Source organism: Bidens hawaiensis, unplaced genomic scaffold (genome assembly GCF_021521415.1).
Source record: "Bidens hawaiensis isolate Kalapana, Puna unplaced genomic scaffold, B.hawaiensis_p1.1 tig00006635_1, whole genome shotgun sequence".
Lineage (NCBI taxonomy): Eukaryota > Viridiplantae > Streptophyta > Magnoliopsida > Asterales > Asteraceae > Bidens > Bidens hawaiensis.
The window spans coordinates 1,321,172-1,339,488 of NW_027491449.1; the positions used below are offsets into that span (position 1 = coordinate 1,321,172).

Sequence of the window (18,317 nt, forward strand, 5' to 3'; positions counted from 1 at the left end):
GCCTTACCTCTATCCCATAGGGATAGAGAGGCTGCTTCCGGTGAGACCCCCGGCTCGATAGTAGTTTTGCATCAAGCCTTGGACATAAGGCACATAGCACTCAATCATCGGGACACCGGCTGATCGGTGCATGTGCCCTTGTCTTTCGGCTATCAACGCCACCACATGATGCCTGATTAACCTTCCGCCACTTTTAACGTTATTTAACATCCTAACCAATTTAAAACTTTCTTAAAAACATGCCTACAACCATGCTTACTTTTGGAGCCCTATCATGAGCATAATATCAACTTTTTTCATGCATAAAAAACCGGTATGCATGAATAAATCGCAAAAGTAAACCCACAAAAGTCAACTGTTAGGCTATTATAAAAGTCAAACCTGCATATTCAGCAACCTATTGAGTCATACCAGCTGAAGTTTCATCCACTAAAGCCTCTGCATCTCCTGCGCATTTAACATATAAAGTAACACAAATTATTGCACTTGACTAAAAATTATAATTCTAAAGTAATATAACTTACCTTGGATTTTAGATATGCAGATGAATAGTCCTCTTCAATAAGTAGCATGCATCCGCATCAGAAATCTCTATATCAAAATGTTGTTAATCATCTGCGTGAACATCAACCAGTTTCTCATCCAATTATGCACCTGTTTAAATTTAACCCGGTTTCAGTTAAGTGTATACATCTAATTATAGAATGACAAAAGTACCCCTTACATCAATATTACAATAAAATAAATAAATAATAGAAAATTTAATATAAATATTAGTTTACACTTCAGTTTATATGTTAACTTATTACAACCAATAGTCTAATGCAAGAGAAAACCGAACCGACTAAGAAAAGAAGCTTAAGTAGGTAGTTATTTATTGCGGTTCACCAACATATTTAAACCACCAATCCTCTAAAATTATCATCCTAAATCGGATATGAAAGTTTTTCAAATAAACCAAGATTGAATATGGAGCACAGAATAATAAGTACATGTTGAAATGCAAAAATTTGCACGCAAGATTCTTGCATAATCAGTTCCCAGCATTTGATGATGAGGTCTGCAAGAAACATTTCCCATTAGTGTAACCCCATTTTACCCTTAACACCAAGATATCTAGATGCAGTCACTGTTAGACTTTGTTCAAAATTACCATACAATATTATAAGCAATTTGTTTGCGTAACTTGATAAATAATCACCAAAAAGAAGAGTTGCAGTGTGTACATTTAACTCTACTTACAAAATGAAGACACATTGTATAGATATAATAAACGAACAACCCTAGCATCTCACACTCACTCAATGTATTTTGAATTATTTCAAGACTGTAAAATCACAAAATTTATATCGCACCAACAAATATACTACCAATTATACACGTAAAAATGATTCAAAATGAAATTAAATCCTCAAAGCCAATTATTCAAAATATTAACTGTCCAAATATTTATTTAAATTTACATATTATTTATTTGTAGAATAGCATTATAAACCCTATCAGACATTCACAATACATCTAAGTATAACATAACACACAAATTATATAAGGTATTAATCAGCTCTAAATTAAGATCAAACACCATATAAAAACAAATTTCAACAGGGAAACAAAAACAATAATTTTGTTCATATGCAATTGCAAGTATAAAAATGCCATACATCGATATAATCTTATATAAAAAGCGTATAAACAAAATTTAACATATATGTATAAAATTGCAAGTAAGAACATACCTATTGTTGTCTTTGCCATCTTGAAACCTGGTCCACCATTTTGATTCCAATTGGAAGGATGTTGTCTAGATTGAAACCCACAACTGAAAGATAAACAATGTTGGACCAATAAACCCTAAATTGGATTTTATAAAAAGAACAAAAACACACAAAAATTGAATTAATATATGATCATAACTTACTTGCAAAAGAAAGAACTCCAGCCTCCACTACCCGTGTCTCGCTTCCGGTGACGGCCATAATGTTGGAAAATTGGAAGATTATGATAATTGCAAAAACCAATGAGGGGTTTTAGAAGGGACTCTTTGTCGACACGCTCACCTATTTGATAAAAGATCTAAAATTATATACATATTAAGTTCATTTTCAAACCAAAAAATATGCATATTAACTAACAGTTAAGAGGGGAGTGTAATTAAAGACCTTTCCCGCAACCAAAAAAGCCGAATACAACCCGACACCAAATTGACCAATCAAACTGTTATCACTTCCAATATCCTTGTTCTCCTCCTATAACACGATAAAACATTAAAAAAATCATTTAAGAAACTGATGCACATAAGTGCATAACTATATAAGAAAAAAGAGAGAAGTCCCTTAGCATTTAAGAACTTGGAAGTGCCACTTTGAGCAATAGTTTCAAGGCAGTCTATAAGCTCTTCCCGAGTCATTCCAATACCGGTGCCTCTACAAAAAAAATAATCAAAAATACTGTTTTAGATGCCGCTTTCACTATGCAATGGAAGCTTCAAGAAAGTAGAAAAGTAAAGAATCTTACAAGATTGTAATGGTCCATTTTTTACGGGTCGGGTTTAATTCGGATTTTTAGCTCACCGACATCTCCAAGCAATGGCGGGTCGGTTACACTTAAGAACCTTAGTTTGTCAAGGGCATCAAAAATATGGTTTATCTTTCTCTCTTCCACTATACGTGATTAGGTTAGTTCAAAAGCTTGCGACTCGTGTTTCGCTCTAAAAAAACTCACACAAAATCAGCTCGTTCATAAATGAGCCAAGCCTGAGACAAGATAAACTCGCTCCTTTAACTTAAAGCCCAAAGTTAAAACACATGCGCACACACATATATATGTGTATATATAACACAGACCCACCTTAAGTAATATGAAATTAGCCATTAACAGAGAGACCAAGTAACCCAATTACACCCTAAATAATCCAAAATTCTATAAAAATAACAGAAACCCACCTAAGCAAACATAAAATTAACCACAAACAGAGAAAAGTTAGCCTAGTTACACCCTACATAATCAAAAAAGTTACAAAAATTTCAAAAACCCACCTCAACTTACATGAAATTAACCTTAACATACACTAATTAACCAAATTGCACCCAAAATAATATAAATTCTACAAAAAATAACAGAAACCCACCTCAGATAACATGATATTAACCTTAAACAGAGACAAATTAACCCAATTTCACAAACTTGACAACCCAATTACAACTAAAATATCAAAATTCCACAATAATTTAAAAAACCAACCTCAGATAATGATAATATGAAGTTAACCCAATTACACCCAAAATAATCAAAATTCTACCCAAAATAATCAAAACGGGTTAAATTTGACCCGATTATAAAAAAAACTTTTTTACCTGTTATTAAATAAAAAAATTGATATGTTTGTTCAGTAAAAAAAAACCTTTCTTATATGTTAATTAACAAAAAAGTGACCTGTTAACGGGTTTAACTCGACCATATAATAAAAACCTTTCTTTCACTCATTAATGAAATAAAAAGTTGACTTGCTAGCAGATTAAATTTGACCAATTAATAAATATGTATGTGCGTCTTTATATATTATACACATAAAACTTTCTTATAATCACAAAACAATAATTTTAAAAACTCCAGTGTAAAAAAAATACATTAAATCAATATTATAATGCTCATCAAAATATGATACCAATATATTTGATAACATCAAATCAAATAGTGCCAACAACTATCAAATTTTTGTTAGAGCTTGTTGTTGACATGAAAATTTTGATGTTTTTTAATACGGGTTTTTTGACACCACCAAATTGAATATATTTTTAACGGTCAGTTTTGACCCGGTTAAATTTAATGTTTTTTTAATTAAATTTTGATTGATGATTTTTTAAGCGACTCGCTTTGACCCAAACTCATTTTTACATGAATTCATTATGACATGTCACCCATACCGAACCGACACGCCCATTTTACCAGCCTTACTTTAGACCCACTTGACTTAATGCATTTTGCCATTCCGATAGAACAACAATTTAAGTTTCAAAGTATGTAGTTTCAAGCAATTAGTATAGCAAAATATCCAATATATTGCAAAATTGCTTCTATGATGTAAAATACCTACAACTGGACCAGTACATGCTAAAGATAAATCCTTATACTAATAGATATTCCAAAACTCATTCAAATTCAGATATGAGTAAACAAAACCCTATACCAAATCCAGATTGATATTTTCTACCAAAAAAAAAACAGTTATAATAAAGAATGGCTCGTTTTAAGCCAACCAAAATTGAGCAGTTAACACGAAACAGAAGCCCTACCTACCAGAAATTATAATAAACAAACATAATTAGAAATTTAATATGTTGAGGATGCTATTTACCTAGTGCGAAGCGTGCCTCTTTCAATGCCACAATCATACGCATATCGAAATCAACAACCCTGAAAGAAACGAAAATAACACCCAAAAATGTAAGGTAACTACTAAAAAGATTACAAATTAAAAACGTTTTATGGCACCCATGTAACCATAACAGTTAACAAACCTAGAAAAAAGAATATAAGCAAACAACTTCACTCAACACATACGCATACTTTGAAGTAACCGTGAATTTTCTACCCAAATTACATTCCCAAAAAAATAAATAAACGTCCAACGATTATATAACTATTAAAAGTAATCCCAATCAAATCAATACTAAAAACTTTAAAAATAAAATCATGAACGCGTTACTCATGTTTTATTTTGATTATTGTTTACCTCTTCATCTTCCTCATGACGCCGTTTCTTTCCGTACTTTTCGTTCTTGTCATGCGAAACTCCATTGGAAAGTCCCTAAAAAAATAAATAAACGTCCAACGATTATATAACTATAAAAAGTAATCCCAATCAAATCAATACTAATCATCATCATCATCATCGTACTCAGTATATCCCACCAATAGCAAAGCTATGGTAGGGTCTGAGGAGGGTAAGATGTAGGCAGCCTTACCTCTACCCCATAGGGATAGAGAGGCTGCTTCCGGTGAGACCCCCGGCTCGATAGTAGTTTTGCATCAAGCCCTAGACATAAGGCACATAGCACTCAATCATCGGGACACCGGCTGATCGGTGTATGTACCCTTATCTTTCAGCTATCAATGCCACTACATGATGCCTGATTAACCGTCCGTCACTTTTAACGTTATTTTCACGAGATTAGTAAAATAACGTCAAAATTAGTGCAATTTCACTTTTGCCCACCTGAGGGTTCACACATATATACATCATATGTGCGCACCGCAAGCAGGGCTCACACATATATAAATCAATACTAAAAACTTTAAAAATAAAATCATGAACGCGTTACTCATGTTTTATTTTGATTATTGTTTACCACTTCATCATCCTTGTCACCAAATTCCTCTTCGTCAGCATCCTATTAATCAAGAAAATTTATAAAAAGATCAGTAGAAATTATATAAAAGATGAAAATTATAAAAGAAAATAAAAGGCTTACATTGTTGAAATATGAAAGAGGATTAACCCATAAATCCTCTTTAATCATCTCAGCAGCCTGCAAAACATTATCAAACGTTGTAAGTCAAAAACAGTTCGGTGTAAGTTCAATCAAAAGATAACGTGAACGAACGTACTCCATCGTGAATTTCACCCAAAATGGCATCATCGTTCGGTTGGGTCCCACTAAACCAGCTAAAGAAGCTGCATTAAAACGTCCATCAAAACATAAATTACACGCGTTAAAAACCACAAAAAAAATAAAAAGAATTCATAATTACTAACCTGTCATCCTCATGAGGCCGTTTCTTTCCGTTCTTGTCATGCGAAACTCCATTCGAAAGTCCCTAAAAAATAATTTTAGTAACGGCTCCAACAAAGTTATCTTGTATTGAGCATATAAAAAAGCATGAATCCTTGAACAATCAAGTTCCATAAAAAACATGAGTTTCATAATTCCTATTAAAAACAACTTTCAACTGCGTCGTTTTTCATAAATGTACGATGAAACCCAAAGAAAGATTTGTGTTAGTCTGTAACAGGTTAAGTTAACCTAATTTTCACAGAAAGCAAGCACAACAGCAATAAATCTGACCTAAAATATTCATTTCGGCTTAAGATTTAAAGTAAAATAAACATGTCATAAAGTACAAAACCACATATTCGAAATTAGTGACGACAAAACCAACAATTTCAAAAACCAAACAACAATTGGGTGTTATTAAAACACAAATCAAAGTAATACACAAATCAACAGCCAAAATTAACCAATAAAGCCCTAAATCAACAATTTCTGAAGAGAGAAGAAACACAAAAAAAAAATAGCAGTAAATCCATAGTAATGATGAACTATTGAAGAACAACAGTAAATCCACCCATCAGAATTGGAATTCTCTTCCCTCTATCTACAATAAGAAAAAAAAGTTTGAAAATAACAAAAAAATATAAAATAAAATTAAAAAATAGTAATAAGTCAAGAAATTAATAAACAAACGAAAATTAATAAAAAAATCTAAATTAAACAGATTTTCGGAGAAAACAATAAAAAAATAAATTAAAAGATCAATAATAAAACTGTTTAAAAAAATCTAAAACTGGCTGCAAAATGGGTGTATATACACTGTACAGTACGTGAAAATTTGGCTACAATCAAAGTGGTTTTAGGAGACATGGATAGTGTGGTTGATGAACACAATATCAAATACAATGCGGGAATGACACTTGTCCTAAATGCATGTGACGGTGACACATGTCAAAACCTGTTTTTTTATTATATATAGAGATAGAGATATTAATTAATTAAAATCAATTGAACTGGAACCTAAGCAAAAGTATCTTTACTCTTAAACTCGTTTACAAACCACACCAAGGTGATTGGCTCATTTACAAACCGAGCGGAAATCAAGCAAGCATTTTTCAAGCAACAAGCGATTAAGTAGCCCTAATCAATAATCATACCGCGTAAATCAAGGTTGCAAAAGGCATTTGCCCTTTAACCAAATGAATTAAAAAAAGGGTTTTATAAGTCCTTATTTTATAACCGGTTAGGGTTTAGTGAATGATTGTTTTATTTTCCCTCCCCTCTTCTTCTTACTAAGCAGAGCAGACAGAGTACGGCGACCAGGTTTTGAGAAAACACTCGAATCAATCAATCAATTGGCATGGAACCTGCTGTGAGTCGTCCCCTGAAAGGAAAAAGACATCGTCGGTATGTTAGCAAGGAAGGTAGAAAAAAAGCCAAACGCCAAAAGCAACAATCCCGGAAGATTCCCACCGATACCCGCCTTCACTTTCAACTCAAACTTGAAGAATTTCAGAAATCCAATGCTCAAGGTAATAATAATAATAATACATTCATCTTTATTATTATTATTATTATTCAATTGATTTCTTTCTTTCTTTCACAGAGTGCCCATTTCAATCCAGCACTCCCCTTACAAACTTTGAGCGTGGTGAGGTCCACAACCTATGCAGGCAAATGGGTCTGCATTCCAAAAGTTTCGGGTCAGTATCGGGTTTTGATCAAATACAAATTAAATTAGCATGCTAACTGTGAGAATCAACTAGTGTTAGTGTAGTTATTATTATGATGTTATTACACCACGATGTTTTTACATAATTACACTACTTGATTCACACGCGCTAATAATATTCATCTAACTAATCTATATTGTTATTGTTATATGAATTAAAACCTAACCTTTACACAAACTTAAATTTCTGTTTAGACATGGGGCTAACAGGCATCTTATACTTTATAAGAACAAGTCCATATGCAAGGCCATGACCAAGACCATGACCATGACCATGACCACCTCAATATATACAAAACCTCTCTCCTCGTTTACCTTTTCAGAAGACGGGAAAACGGTTTTAAACGACTTTTTCTACCGTTATCCACCTGGCGATCACGACGAGGCTGAAAAGATTGCTGCCCCCGTTTATTAAAAAGACTGACGGCTTACCGATGAGAAATGATGATATTTTCTGTAAACCTGTGATGACTAAGGCTGAAGTTGCAGCAAACCTTGAATCAGCTGTGGCCAAAATGCGATCCAACCCGACATTAAGAAAGGTTTTTTCTATGGCACTTGCTTAATACTTTCTTTTTGGGCTTTGATTAACAACATGAATCTGATAATATATTCGCTTTCCAGATTACCGAAGATAGGTCCAAACTTCCGATTGCGTCTTTTAAGGACGCTATTACATCAACAATACGGTCCAATCAGGTTTTGCTGCCTACTTTATGTAATCATGTATCATGCATTGTGTTTATATATTTTGGATATAAAGATGAAAATCATTTTGCTGCTTTTATTGTCTTACTCCAGTTAGTTCTCATATGTGGTGAAACTGGTTGTGGAAAGACAACACAGGTTGGCACCCTTTCTACGCATTTAGATCAACAACTATAGTTTTTTGGATACCTAATTTTTTTAAATTAATTTTGGTTCAGGTGCCTCAGTATTTGTTGGATTATATGTGGAGTAAAGGTGAAACATGTAAGATAGTCTGCACCCAACCACGAAGAATCTCTGCTATTTCGGGTAAACTTATAACACATCCAGTACCTTAAGTTCCTCTATTTTTCTTTTTTTAGTTTTTATGTTTGTTTATTATAATGTTATGCTTTTTGTAGTTTCTGAAAGAATAGCTGTTGAAAGAGGTGAACCTATTGGACAGAGTGTTGGATACAAGGTATCTGTTGATTGATGTTGCACATTAATTACCCCTTTCAAAATTGGTTGCTTTATATATATATATATTCTTAAATATTTATTAATGATTGTTACACTTACTTTTTAATGTGAAAATTCCTAGATAAGGTTGGAGAAGCATGGCGGAAGTCATTCATCTATTGTGTTTTGCACGGTTGGTGTCTTGTTGAGAGTTTTAGTAAATGCTGAAAAACACAAGTCATCAAAGATGGTCAAAAATGCATTATCTGACATCACTCACATCATTGTGGTATCAGTCTAATTTCATTATTGATATATTATATTTTCTTTATTCAGCATTTCAAGACTTCCGTTTTTTTATATGCGTGTATTTGCAGGATGAAATTCATGAAAGGGACCGATTCTCTGATTTTCTTTTAACAGTCATGAGGTGTCTTTTACTTACTTTAAAAAGCTTAACTTTATCTAAAGTCAACTCACAGTTATATACCCTTTTTCTAATTACATATTTCTTGCAGAGACGTTCTTCCGTTGTATCCTCATCTACGTGTGGTTAGTACGACTATCTTACATTGTTCTTTTAGCATTTACTAAAAGTTGACCAGAGTTATATTTTGAAAGGTATTGATGAGTGCTACACTTGATGCTGAGCGGTTTTCTCAGTACTATGGTGGCTGTCCCATCCTACGTGTCCCAGGGTTCACTTATGATGTAAATTTGTTTTCTTTACCTTGAATTTATGTATTTGGCTTCCAAGTTTCTATTCTTAGTTTGTTGTATTTGTATATTTAGGTCAAAAAGTTTTATTTGGAGGACGTACTTATGCTTGTGAGGTCAGAGTCAACAAATGCTCGCCGTCTCGACGGCACTTCAAAAACAAACATTAGCAAGAAACCTGAATTAACCGACGATTACAAACGTGCCCTTGATGAGGCTATTAATATAGCCTGGTCAAGTGATGAGCTGGATTCGTTAATAGACATTGTTGCAATGGGTGAAGGATTAGGTGTGTGTGATTATCAGCATTCTGTGACAGGTGTCACACCATTAATGGTGTTTGCCAGAAAAGGAAAGATAAGTGATCTCTGCATGCTTCTTTCCTTCGGTGCTAATTGTCATTTACAAGATAATGAAGGAAAAACCGCGCTGTCATGGGCAGAACAAGCGGATCAGAAAGAAGCTTTTGAGATTTTACGAAAACATTTAGACACAGTCGCATTAGATCCAAAAGAGGAGAGTGTTTTACTTGATACTTACCTCAAAGATGTCAATCCTGAATTAGTCGATATTATCCTCATAGAACAACTATTGAGAAAAATATGTACAGAGTCTCAAGTAGGGGCGATACTTGTCTTTTTACCAGGGTGGGATGAAATCAATAGATTACAAATTAAGTTGAAATCTAGTAAAGTCTTCAATGATTCTAGCAAGTTTTTGATATTGGTTCTACATTCTATGGTTCCGTCTATAGATCAGAAGAAAGTTTTCCAACGACCGCCTGCTGGCTGCAGGAAAATTGTACTTTCAACAAATGTAGCAGAAACGTCTGTCACGATTGATGATGTTGTTTTTGTAATTGATAGTGGAAGAGTGAAAGAAAAAAGTTATGACCCGTTTAATGAAGTCACGGCTTTACAATCTTCTTGGATTTCAAAAGCAAATGCAAAGCAACGCGAAGGACGGGCAGGGCGGTGCCAACCTGGAATATGTTATCATCTTTATTCCAAGGTTCGGGCAGCTTCACTTTTGGAGTTTCAAGTGCCCGAGATTAAGAGAACGCCTATTGAAGAACTATGTTTGCAGGTAATAATCATCTGTAACATTTTCTATTGTTTATCATCAATAGTTTTAGTTTTTTGTTAGAGAAAGCTGGACAAATGGTTCCTGTGGTTTTATCAAAATTCCAAGTTTGGTCCCTGAATTTTAAAAAATTGCAAGCTTAATCCAAACATTTTTGAGAGGATTGCACGCTTAGTCTCCCATCATTAATCCGAAATGATATCATGTGCTATTCATGCGAGGGTAACTGTGTTTATGCAGATTTGAAACCCTAATAAAACTGTCTTTCATGTAAGGTGAATTTTGTTTTATTTGAAACCTAATAAAGTCGAAGTTTCGGTTTTAAACATAGTTATCAAAAGCGTGGTCTTTTGGCGCCTAGGCGTTTTTTTCAGGCGAAGCGGTGTTCCACCGCCTCCTTTGACTACAGGTGCTATTATAGGAGAAAAATCAGTGATTGATTATTTTCTTTGATTTTTTTTATTTAGCTTTACTTTATTTGATTTTTTCATTTTATCACGTAACCCATTTAAACCACTAGTCCTAAAAGTAAGCTATCTTTTTTTTATATATTTTTTTATTTAGCTTGATTTTATTTGATTTGTTTTACTTAACACTTAACCCATTTAAACCAGAAAAATCAGTGATTGATTAAATTTTAAACTGTTTTTATTTAGCTTGACTATGTTGAACAAACTGCCAATTCTTTTAATTGAATTAGCTCAGTTCATTCGTTTTTGAATAAATTGTGTTGATTTTTTAGATGTATGGTGTTTTTTCGGTAATAGTAGAGGTGAAATTGCTAATTTACATGAATTTAACATTTTATAGAGTATGTCAGTAATAAACACCAATTGTGGGACAAAGAGTGAGGATAGAAATCATTTTGTTTTGTTTTCAAGAACACTTTGGTTATATTGTATTTGATATAATTTTGGTACTTTATGCTGAGGATTATGGTTTTGGAATAGTTTGGTATTTAAAAAAAGTGACATTTTCCATTTACATAATATATTTTGAAATATTTTTATTTAAGTGCGCTTTTTTTTTGATACCCGCTCTTTTTTTTGCGCTTTGCGCCTAGGCCCTCGAAGAGGCCTTTGCGCCTTGAGTGCGTGTAACGCATTTAATAACTAGGTGATGAAGAAGACACGTTTACTTTCACATGCATGGCACATGACATCACTTTTTCGTTAAAACTAACTGGGATTAACAATGGGAATTGAATGTGCAACACCCTCAAAATAATTTTTAAAATCTTGGTATTATACCTGCAAATTGATCAAACTACGGGGATAAACTTATTCGTTAATACTTTCATTCATACAGGTGAAGATTCTAGACCCAAGTGGCAAAATAGAAGATTTTTTGAAAAAAACATTAGACCCCCCGGTTCCACTAGCCATTCATAATGCAATTACTGCTCTTCAAGGTATTGGAGCCTTGTCACCGAATGAAGAACTCACCGAGCTCGGTGAGAAACTTGGTTCGATCCCGGTTCACCCTCTAACAAGCAAGATGCTTTTCTTTGCCATATCAATGAACTGCCTTGACCCGGCTTTGACTTTAGCCTGTGCAAATGACCTCAAAGACCCTTTTACTTTCCCAATGATACCCGATGGTAAAAAGAAAGTAACTGCTGCTAAATCTGAGCTGGCATCAATATACGGTAGTCATGGTGATCAGTTTGCTATAATAGCAGCTTTTGAATGCTGGAGAAACGCCCAACAACGGGGTCTAGCAGGCCAGTTTTGTAATAAATATTTTGTGTCGCCTAATGTTATGAGGATGTTATCCAAAATGCGTCAGCAACTTCAACGTGAACTTCATGTGAGCGGGTTTATTCCAGGAAATGCATCTTGCTTAAATGAAAATTCTAAAAATAGTTGCATAATTAACGCAGTTCTTGTTGCGGGTTTATATCCTAGGGTGGGAAAGTTACTTCGATCTAAGCAAAGGTCGAGTGGGTACGTTATACAGAATGCTAGTATTGGGGAGGTCCGTTTGAGCGGTCAGTCGGTTAATAATGGGTTAGATATTAAGAAACGCGGTGATGGACCTTTGGTGGTTTATGATGAGGTAACACGTGGTGATGGGGGTTTGAGTATTAGGAATTGCAGTATTATTGCCCCACTCCCTTTGTTGTTGCTAGCAACCGAATTCGCCGTTGCTCCTATTATGGTTAATGAAAGTGAAGATAGCTTTATGTCTTATCCTGATGCTGCGGTCATAGTTACTGCTGACAGGTGGCTTTCATTCAAGTCAACGGCTCTTGATGCCGCTCAGATTTGTTGTTTGAGAGAAAAGTTGTCTGCAACAATTCTGTTTAAGGTACTGTATTTGTTTTTATTCACTTTTATTATAGTTTGAATTTAATTTATCAGATTTCTTGAAATTATCATATATTGTTCGGTTGCAGATTGCACATCCGGGAAAAAGACTTCCTAACGTACTCGCAGCCTCTGTAGATGCAATAGCTCGTGTGTTATCATGTGATGGCCTTGTTGGAATTAACGGACCGATTGAAAATTCTTGTTTGTTGACTTCAGCGGTAACACAAACCGATCCTGGTTGGCCGGAGGTGGTTGCAGGTTCAATTAACGGCTCAGAACAACATCATCGGCCTTCTGATGAAGTACCAGAAAGCCAACATGACAATCAGGGCTCGGAGGTGAATGAAACTAATGCTCCAATGGGAGATTTTGTTAAAAGCGATATAGCTTGAAAATGAGTTTTTTTACTCGTGTTTTTGATTTTTTCTTTGTAACGTTTAGCACAATTCAGTTATTCGAATATTACTAATACACATCTTTTTGATATATTGTTTTTATATTACTATTCTATTTTTTAACTACTTGTTACCTATATCTATCATTGTTTTTTTCTATGCCGTCTAAAGTTTTTGTGTAGAACTCTATGTTGCTTTTATATTGTTCATGCCATATAAGTTTTTGAAGCTGGGATTCTCCTTAAAAGTAGTCGTTGGTTATGACGTTGGTGGGATTTATGACTGGGTATTGTTGGTAGGGCTGGCATATCGTGTATACCCCCCGTACACAATAAGACACGAACATGAAATGGGTATACCTGTACACGACACGAAAACTTATCGTGTACCTGTAACCCAAACATGAACACGAACCTGGTAATGCTTGGTATACACGATAATACACAGTAACAGCTGTTTAGAAACACATTTGACAACCTTTTAGCGAAACAAAAGTCGACGAAAGTTCATAAAAGTCTTAAAATAAAATATCAAAGTCGACGGGTGGAAGCCGGAGAGAGTATGGCCACGACGGGTGATGGCAAGCGTGAGAGGGAAGGCCGGCGACGGATTTCGGGTGATAGCTGGCGTGAGAGGGAGGATGGATGTTGAGACTTGAGAGACAGACGGCAGCAAGAAACTAAGAATGAATTAGGGTTATGGATATATAGATAATGGGATATAATATAAGTTATAACTATATATATATATATATATATTATATTTATTTAATTTTATAAATAACCAAGTATTAACAGGTACCTAACATGTAAACAGGTATTATACCTGTTTAGATACGAAAATTAACAGGTAATTTCATGTCTACCTGTTTTATACACGAAACATGTTAAGGTCTTACCTGTTACCTGTTAAAGTCGTGTAGGTACGTGTCGTGTATTAATGTCTCGTGTATAAATTGCCAGCCCTAATTGTCGGTCTCGATGAAGCTCTCAGATGCATTAACAAAAGTTGAAAGGCACTTTGTCAAAAGGAAAGAGACTTGATGAAGTGTCAAAATGTGTTTTGAGAGGATAAGAAGATGAAGTTGGCAAAGATGTTTTAAACGCCGATGAGTTTAGTTTTAATTTCACTACTTTTAATTTCACTAGGGGGCAAAGGTTCGATTCTTTTTGCGACATTCGTCATAAATACATGTAGGCCATACCATAAAACGCATCATGCACATTTTTTAATAGGTTTACATCTGTGCTGAATTTCAGAATCAAACTCACTGTGTATTCTGATAAGTTGAGAACATTGCTAAAGATGTCCAGTGTGCTCGTATCACCGTCATTATTTATTTCTTTGTATTTATTAACTAGATATCTCTATTCAGTTGTACAATAACCTTATAATTATAATTATATCATGAAACAGTGCCCATTTAACAACCTCGAATGCATCAATGCATTCATAATACATCATTATCAGAATATTTTAGAGGGTACAAAACTTAGGCAACAGGACAAAAATTGACCCAAATAATGGAATAATCAAAATTGGTCTGAAATTATATATCCATTTAACTACCTCTCCACTAACCTCACGTACCTATCGATGTTTTCTATAAAAGCAGACTCGCCCACTCTGTATGTTAGGATGGTTAAAATCACAGCTCATCGTGTTCGGTTGACTGCCCGTCTGTTTCCTCCTTTTTGGGGTCACTTTTGTCGTCATCATTTGAGGAACCGGAACTTTTTGGTTCATCTGTCTGACTCTCGGTTTTGTTCTTCACAGTTGGTTTCTCAACTTTTGGTTTTGGCTTCGGGATTCTGTTTGTGATGGCAACCTGGTAAAATGTGTAATATCACTTGTCAGCAAAACAAAAGAGAATTAAGATCAAGCAGCAAAACCGAAAATAGAAAAACTAATAAAACATGCCTTGTCTTGAAGATCGAGTAGCTTGTTGATAACTTCTTGAGAAGTATAAGCAGGAGTGCTCGATGCAGATAGCCTGTCGATAGAATTTGATTTCAACTGCTTATAGTTTTAAAAAAGAAATATCTAAAAATGATATTAAACTTACTTCTTTTGCTCGTCTTCCTTATCATTTAACCACTTTTTGAAAGTTTCTGCCTCACGCAAAACCTGGAAATGAACATGGAACAGAAAGTTAACTATTATTTCGTTAATATTGATTAGAAATGGACCATAATAACCATGTTGGATAAGTGAAAGACATTCACCTTATCAATTTTCTGTTTTGAAATCCATGGTTTTTTAGATTCCCATCCACTAACGATCTGTAAACATGGCATATTCATGGATTCTGAATAGATGGCATAAGAATAAAGGACTTTTCAAGTTGAAACAATCTAACAGGATCTTAATTTACCTCTTGAAGCTCACTGAAATACCGTTTAGCGGTTTGTGTTGCTTCTGGCCTTGCTGTAAGTTCCTTGTATCTATAGATAATTGAGAAAAATAAGTTTTGAAAATAATAGGGTCGCCAATAGCTTTCAATTGATCCAAGCGTTCTTGAAAGTGAGTGGCAGAAGCATCTTCACCATCAGTATACAACCAGTCTTGCACCTGAAAGGATACATAATAATTACAGGTAACCAGTGAACATTATTATGCATCTTCTGGCCTTGCTGTAAGTTCCTTGTATCTATAGATAATTGAGAAAAATAAGTTTTGTAAAAGTACAATGCTTTGCTTTTAATAACAAAACCTATAACATAATTTGCACACCTGAAAATAATAGGGTCGCCAATAGCTTTCAATTGATCCAAGCGTTCTTGAAAGTGAGTGGCAGAAGCATCTTCACCATCAGTATACAACCAGTCTTGCACCTGAAAGGATACATAATAATTACAGGTAACCAGTGAACATTATTATGCATACAAATAGAGAGTAAGTGTGTGAGATAACCTCGTCAAGCTTTTCAATGAACAATTGGCGTTGCTCACTAGTAGAAACCACTTGCAATTCTTCCAAATCATCAAGCTGCCAGAATCAAACATGAGAAACAGAAACCAATAGTCCAATACACTTACAGATACGTATATGTGTGTGTCTCTATGTATGTGTATATATAGGAAGTCAAACCTTTTCTTTGGTAGCATAGATGTAACCTTCCAGATCATTCTTCAACTCTGCAGTTCTCCTTCTTTCAGCATCCTTTGCATCTAATGCATCCAATCTAAGCTTACCTTCATAAAGCGAATCTTCTGAGAGAGGTTTTACGGATCCCACGCTCTTTTCAGAGATCTGCAGCATTTGACAAAATACCCGTCAAAATCAATGCGATTGCTTCCAAATACAGTTGAATCTAGTAAGTTTCCAGGAATCAAACCTTTAAAGGAATTCTAAATGTCCGTTTCTTTAGCTTCTTTTCTGTACCTAGATCTACAGTATTTTGGTCATTTGCTGTGGAGTTTGTTGAGTTGGCAGTTGAATCATCTGTTTCTTCTGCTGAGTTGGCGGAATCGGCTTCAACTGTTGAGTTAACGGGAGCAGAAACACTAGCATTCTCCAAAGCCTGATTCTTTTTTGGGACTTCTACCCATTCAGAAATTTCGATGAGAGCATCTGCTCGATCTAAAGAAAATATGCCACTTCTACTAAGAGAGAAATGAAGATTTGCTTTCACAGGGGCTGAAAGATTGCGTGACATGTACCTAAAGAGATTAAAGTAATTAAAAAGATATTTACTAATATGAGATAATAAGTAATTAGACTGATAAGTTTTGGTACTTACTTTTCACTAGCAGCAGCAAGACCAGAGACAGCATACTTTGCAAACGTGCGTGAAGTAACGCCAGGTGGCAAGAGATCTTCGTTCTCATACAAAAGTGAAACATCAAAATCCTTGTTGTGAATGATAGACCGGAACATCTGTGACACATTTAAAGATAAAAACTATCATCAACAACCATTGTTATAGAAATTGATAGAAATTGGCAGAACTATTGATGATATTTACCTTGATGGGTAACTTTTTCAACCTTGGCACAAGTAACTGTGTGGTGGTGTCATCTTTTACAAGTTCAGGACCTTCTAGATCCATCATGAATCCATACATTGAACCATCAATCATACCAAGCTTACGGTTCAATTTAATTCCATCACTCAGATTTGCAGCATGTAATGAAGCACCTAGAACTGTAGCCTCATCAGCATCTAAATGTCTGTCAACATCACTCCTCCCAAGAAATTCTTGAAGCTTAGCCTGTTATATTAATAATCATAATGAGCGGAAATTATTGCAGCTATAACAACATGAAGGGTTTTGTAAAGAAAATGGATTGAACAACAGGAACTGTAACAAAATATTAAACAGAAAAATCTACAACCATTGATATTATGTTTGATGATAGAATGAAATAGAAGTAGCAAAATACCTGCAACTTTGGTACTCGAGTGCCACCTCCAATTAACTCAAAGGCATATATATCACCAACCTTCAAACCTGAGTGTTTAAGCAACTCTTTCACAGGGATGATAGATCTTTCCCACAGATCTTCACACAATTCTTCAAATTTCTGACGAGTTATTGTGCTCCTGAAAAAAAAGTGATGCATAAGATATCTATAATGTACTTCGAATCAGTTAGAACTTTCATAAATTATGACATAGCGCAATGTCACATCCTATGTAGTGAACGCGGAAAAATATCGGATATCGGTCGGTAAATGACCGACAGTTGAGATATCGGTTATCACGGTGAGATAGCGGTGGGATATCAGTAATTTGAATATCATGCAAAATTTATATATATAATAATTTTAACACTAACAATTCAGTATACTCTCCTACCATTACCAAATTAACCTTATGCACCTTACAAAACACTAAAATTAAACACTAAAATATGACAATTAAGACTAAAAAAACTGATATCGGGAAAATCGGTGATATATCGGTCAAATATCATTCGATATCGCCTGATAATATCGGGACAGATATTTTCTACCAATATTTTACCAAGGGACCGATAACCGATATATTCCATAGGCCACATCACCATTTTTACATGCTATAGAAGGTTAATTGCATTACAATGACAATAACATAAAAGCAAGTTAAGATTTTGGTTTCAATTAAACCTTTTAATTGATTAAAATATACACAAATTTGGAAAAACAAACTACCATCCCAAGTTGAACAGAAGAAC

At 34.5% G+C, this 18,317-nt stretch overlaps 1 protein-coding gene and 1 pseudogene across 3 annotated transcripts in view; one reads left to right on the forward strand and one right to left on the reverse strand.

The window, feature by feature from the left end:
* LOC143633251 (heat shock 70 kDa protein 17-like) overlaps window positions 1-18,317 on the reverse strand; it is a 152,929-nt gene that overhangs the window by 132,802 nt on the left and 1,810 nt on the right. The window contains exons 3-14 of one of the 2 annotated variants that reach the window (XR_013153643.1): window positions 17,545-17,704; window positions 17,127-17,372; window positions 16,902-17,038; window positions 16,497-16,821; window positions 16,250-16,411; window positions 16,073-16,147; window positions 15,893-15,993; window positions 15,534-15,603; window positions 15,385-15,441; window positions 15,225-15,286; window positions 15,080-15,152; window positions 14,746-14,987 (exon numbers count right to left, since the gene is read on the reverse strand). Coding sequence is in view for 1 of the 2 variants with exons in the window: in XM_077101592.1 (XP_076957707.1) it covers window positions 14,808-14,987; window positions 15,080-15,152; window positions 15,225-15,286; window positions 15,385-15,441; window positions 15,534-15,603; window positions 15,893-15,993; window positions 16,073-16,147; window positions 16,250-16,411; window positions 16,497-16,821; window positions 16,902-17,038; window positions 17,127-17,372; window positions 17,545-17,704 (1,648 nt within the window). In the remaining variant the exon portion in view is untranslated. Of the gene's footprint in view, window positions 1-14,544; window positions 14,988-15,079; window positions 15,153-15,224; window positions 15,287-15,384; window positions 15,442-15,533; window positions 15,604-15,892; window positions 15,994-16,072; window positions 16,148-16,249; window positions 16,412-16,496; window positions 16,822-16,901; window positions 17,039-17,126; window positions 17,373-17,544; window positions 17,705-18,317 lie in introns of those variants that run through there. The other variant, XM_077101592.1, reaches the window with a different exon arrangement.
* LOC143633226 (DExH-box ATP-dependent RNA helicase DExH6-like) lies at window positions 7,772-13,274 on the forward strand (annotated as a pseudogene). The gene is made up of 12 exons (XR_013153640.1): window positions 7,772-8,045; window positions 8,128-8,202; window positions 8,305-8,349; window positions 8,430-8,520; window positions 8,613-8,671; window positions 8,795-8,941; window positions 9,030-9,082; window positions 9,171-9,204; window positions 9,274-9,363; window positions 9,445-10,455; window positions 11,761-12,762; window positions 12,851-13,274. The product of XR_013153640.1 is annotated as a DExH-box ATP-dependent RNA helicase DExH6-like (transcript).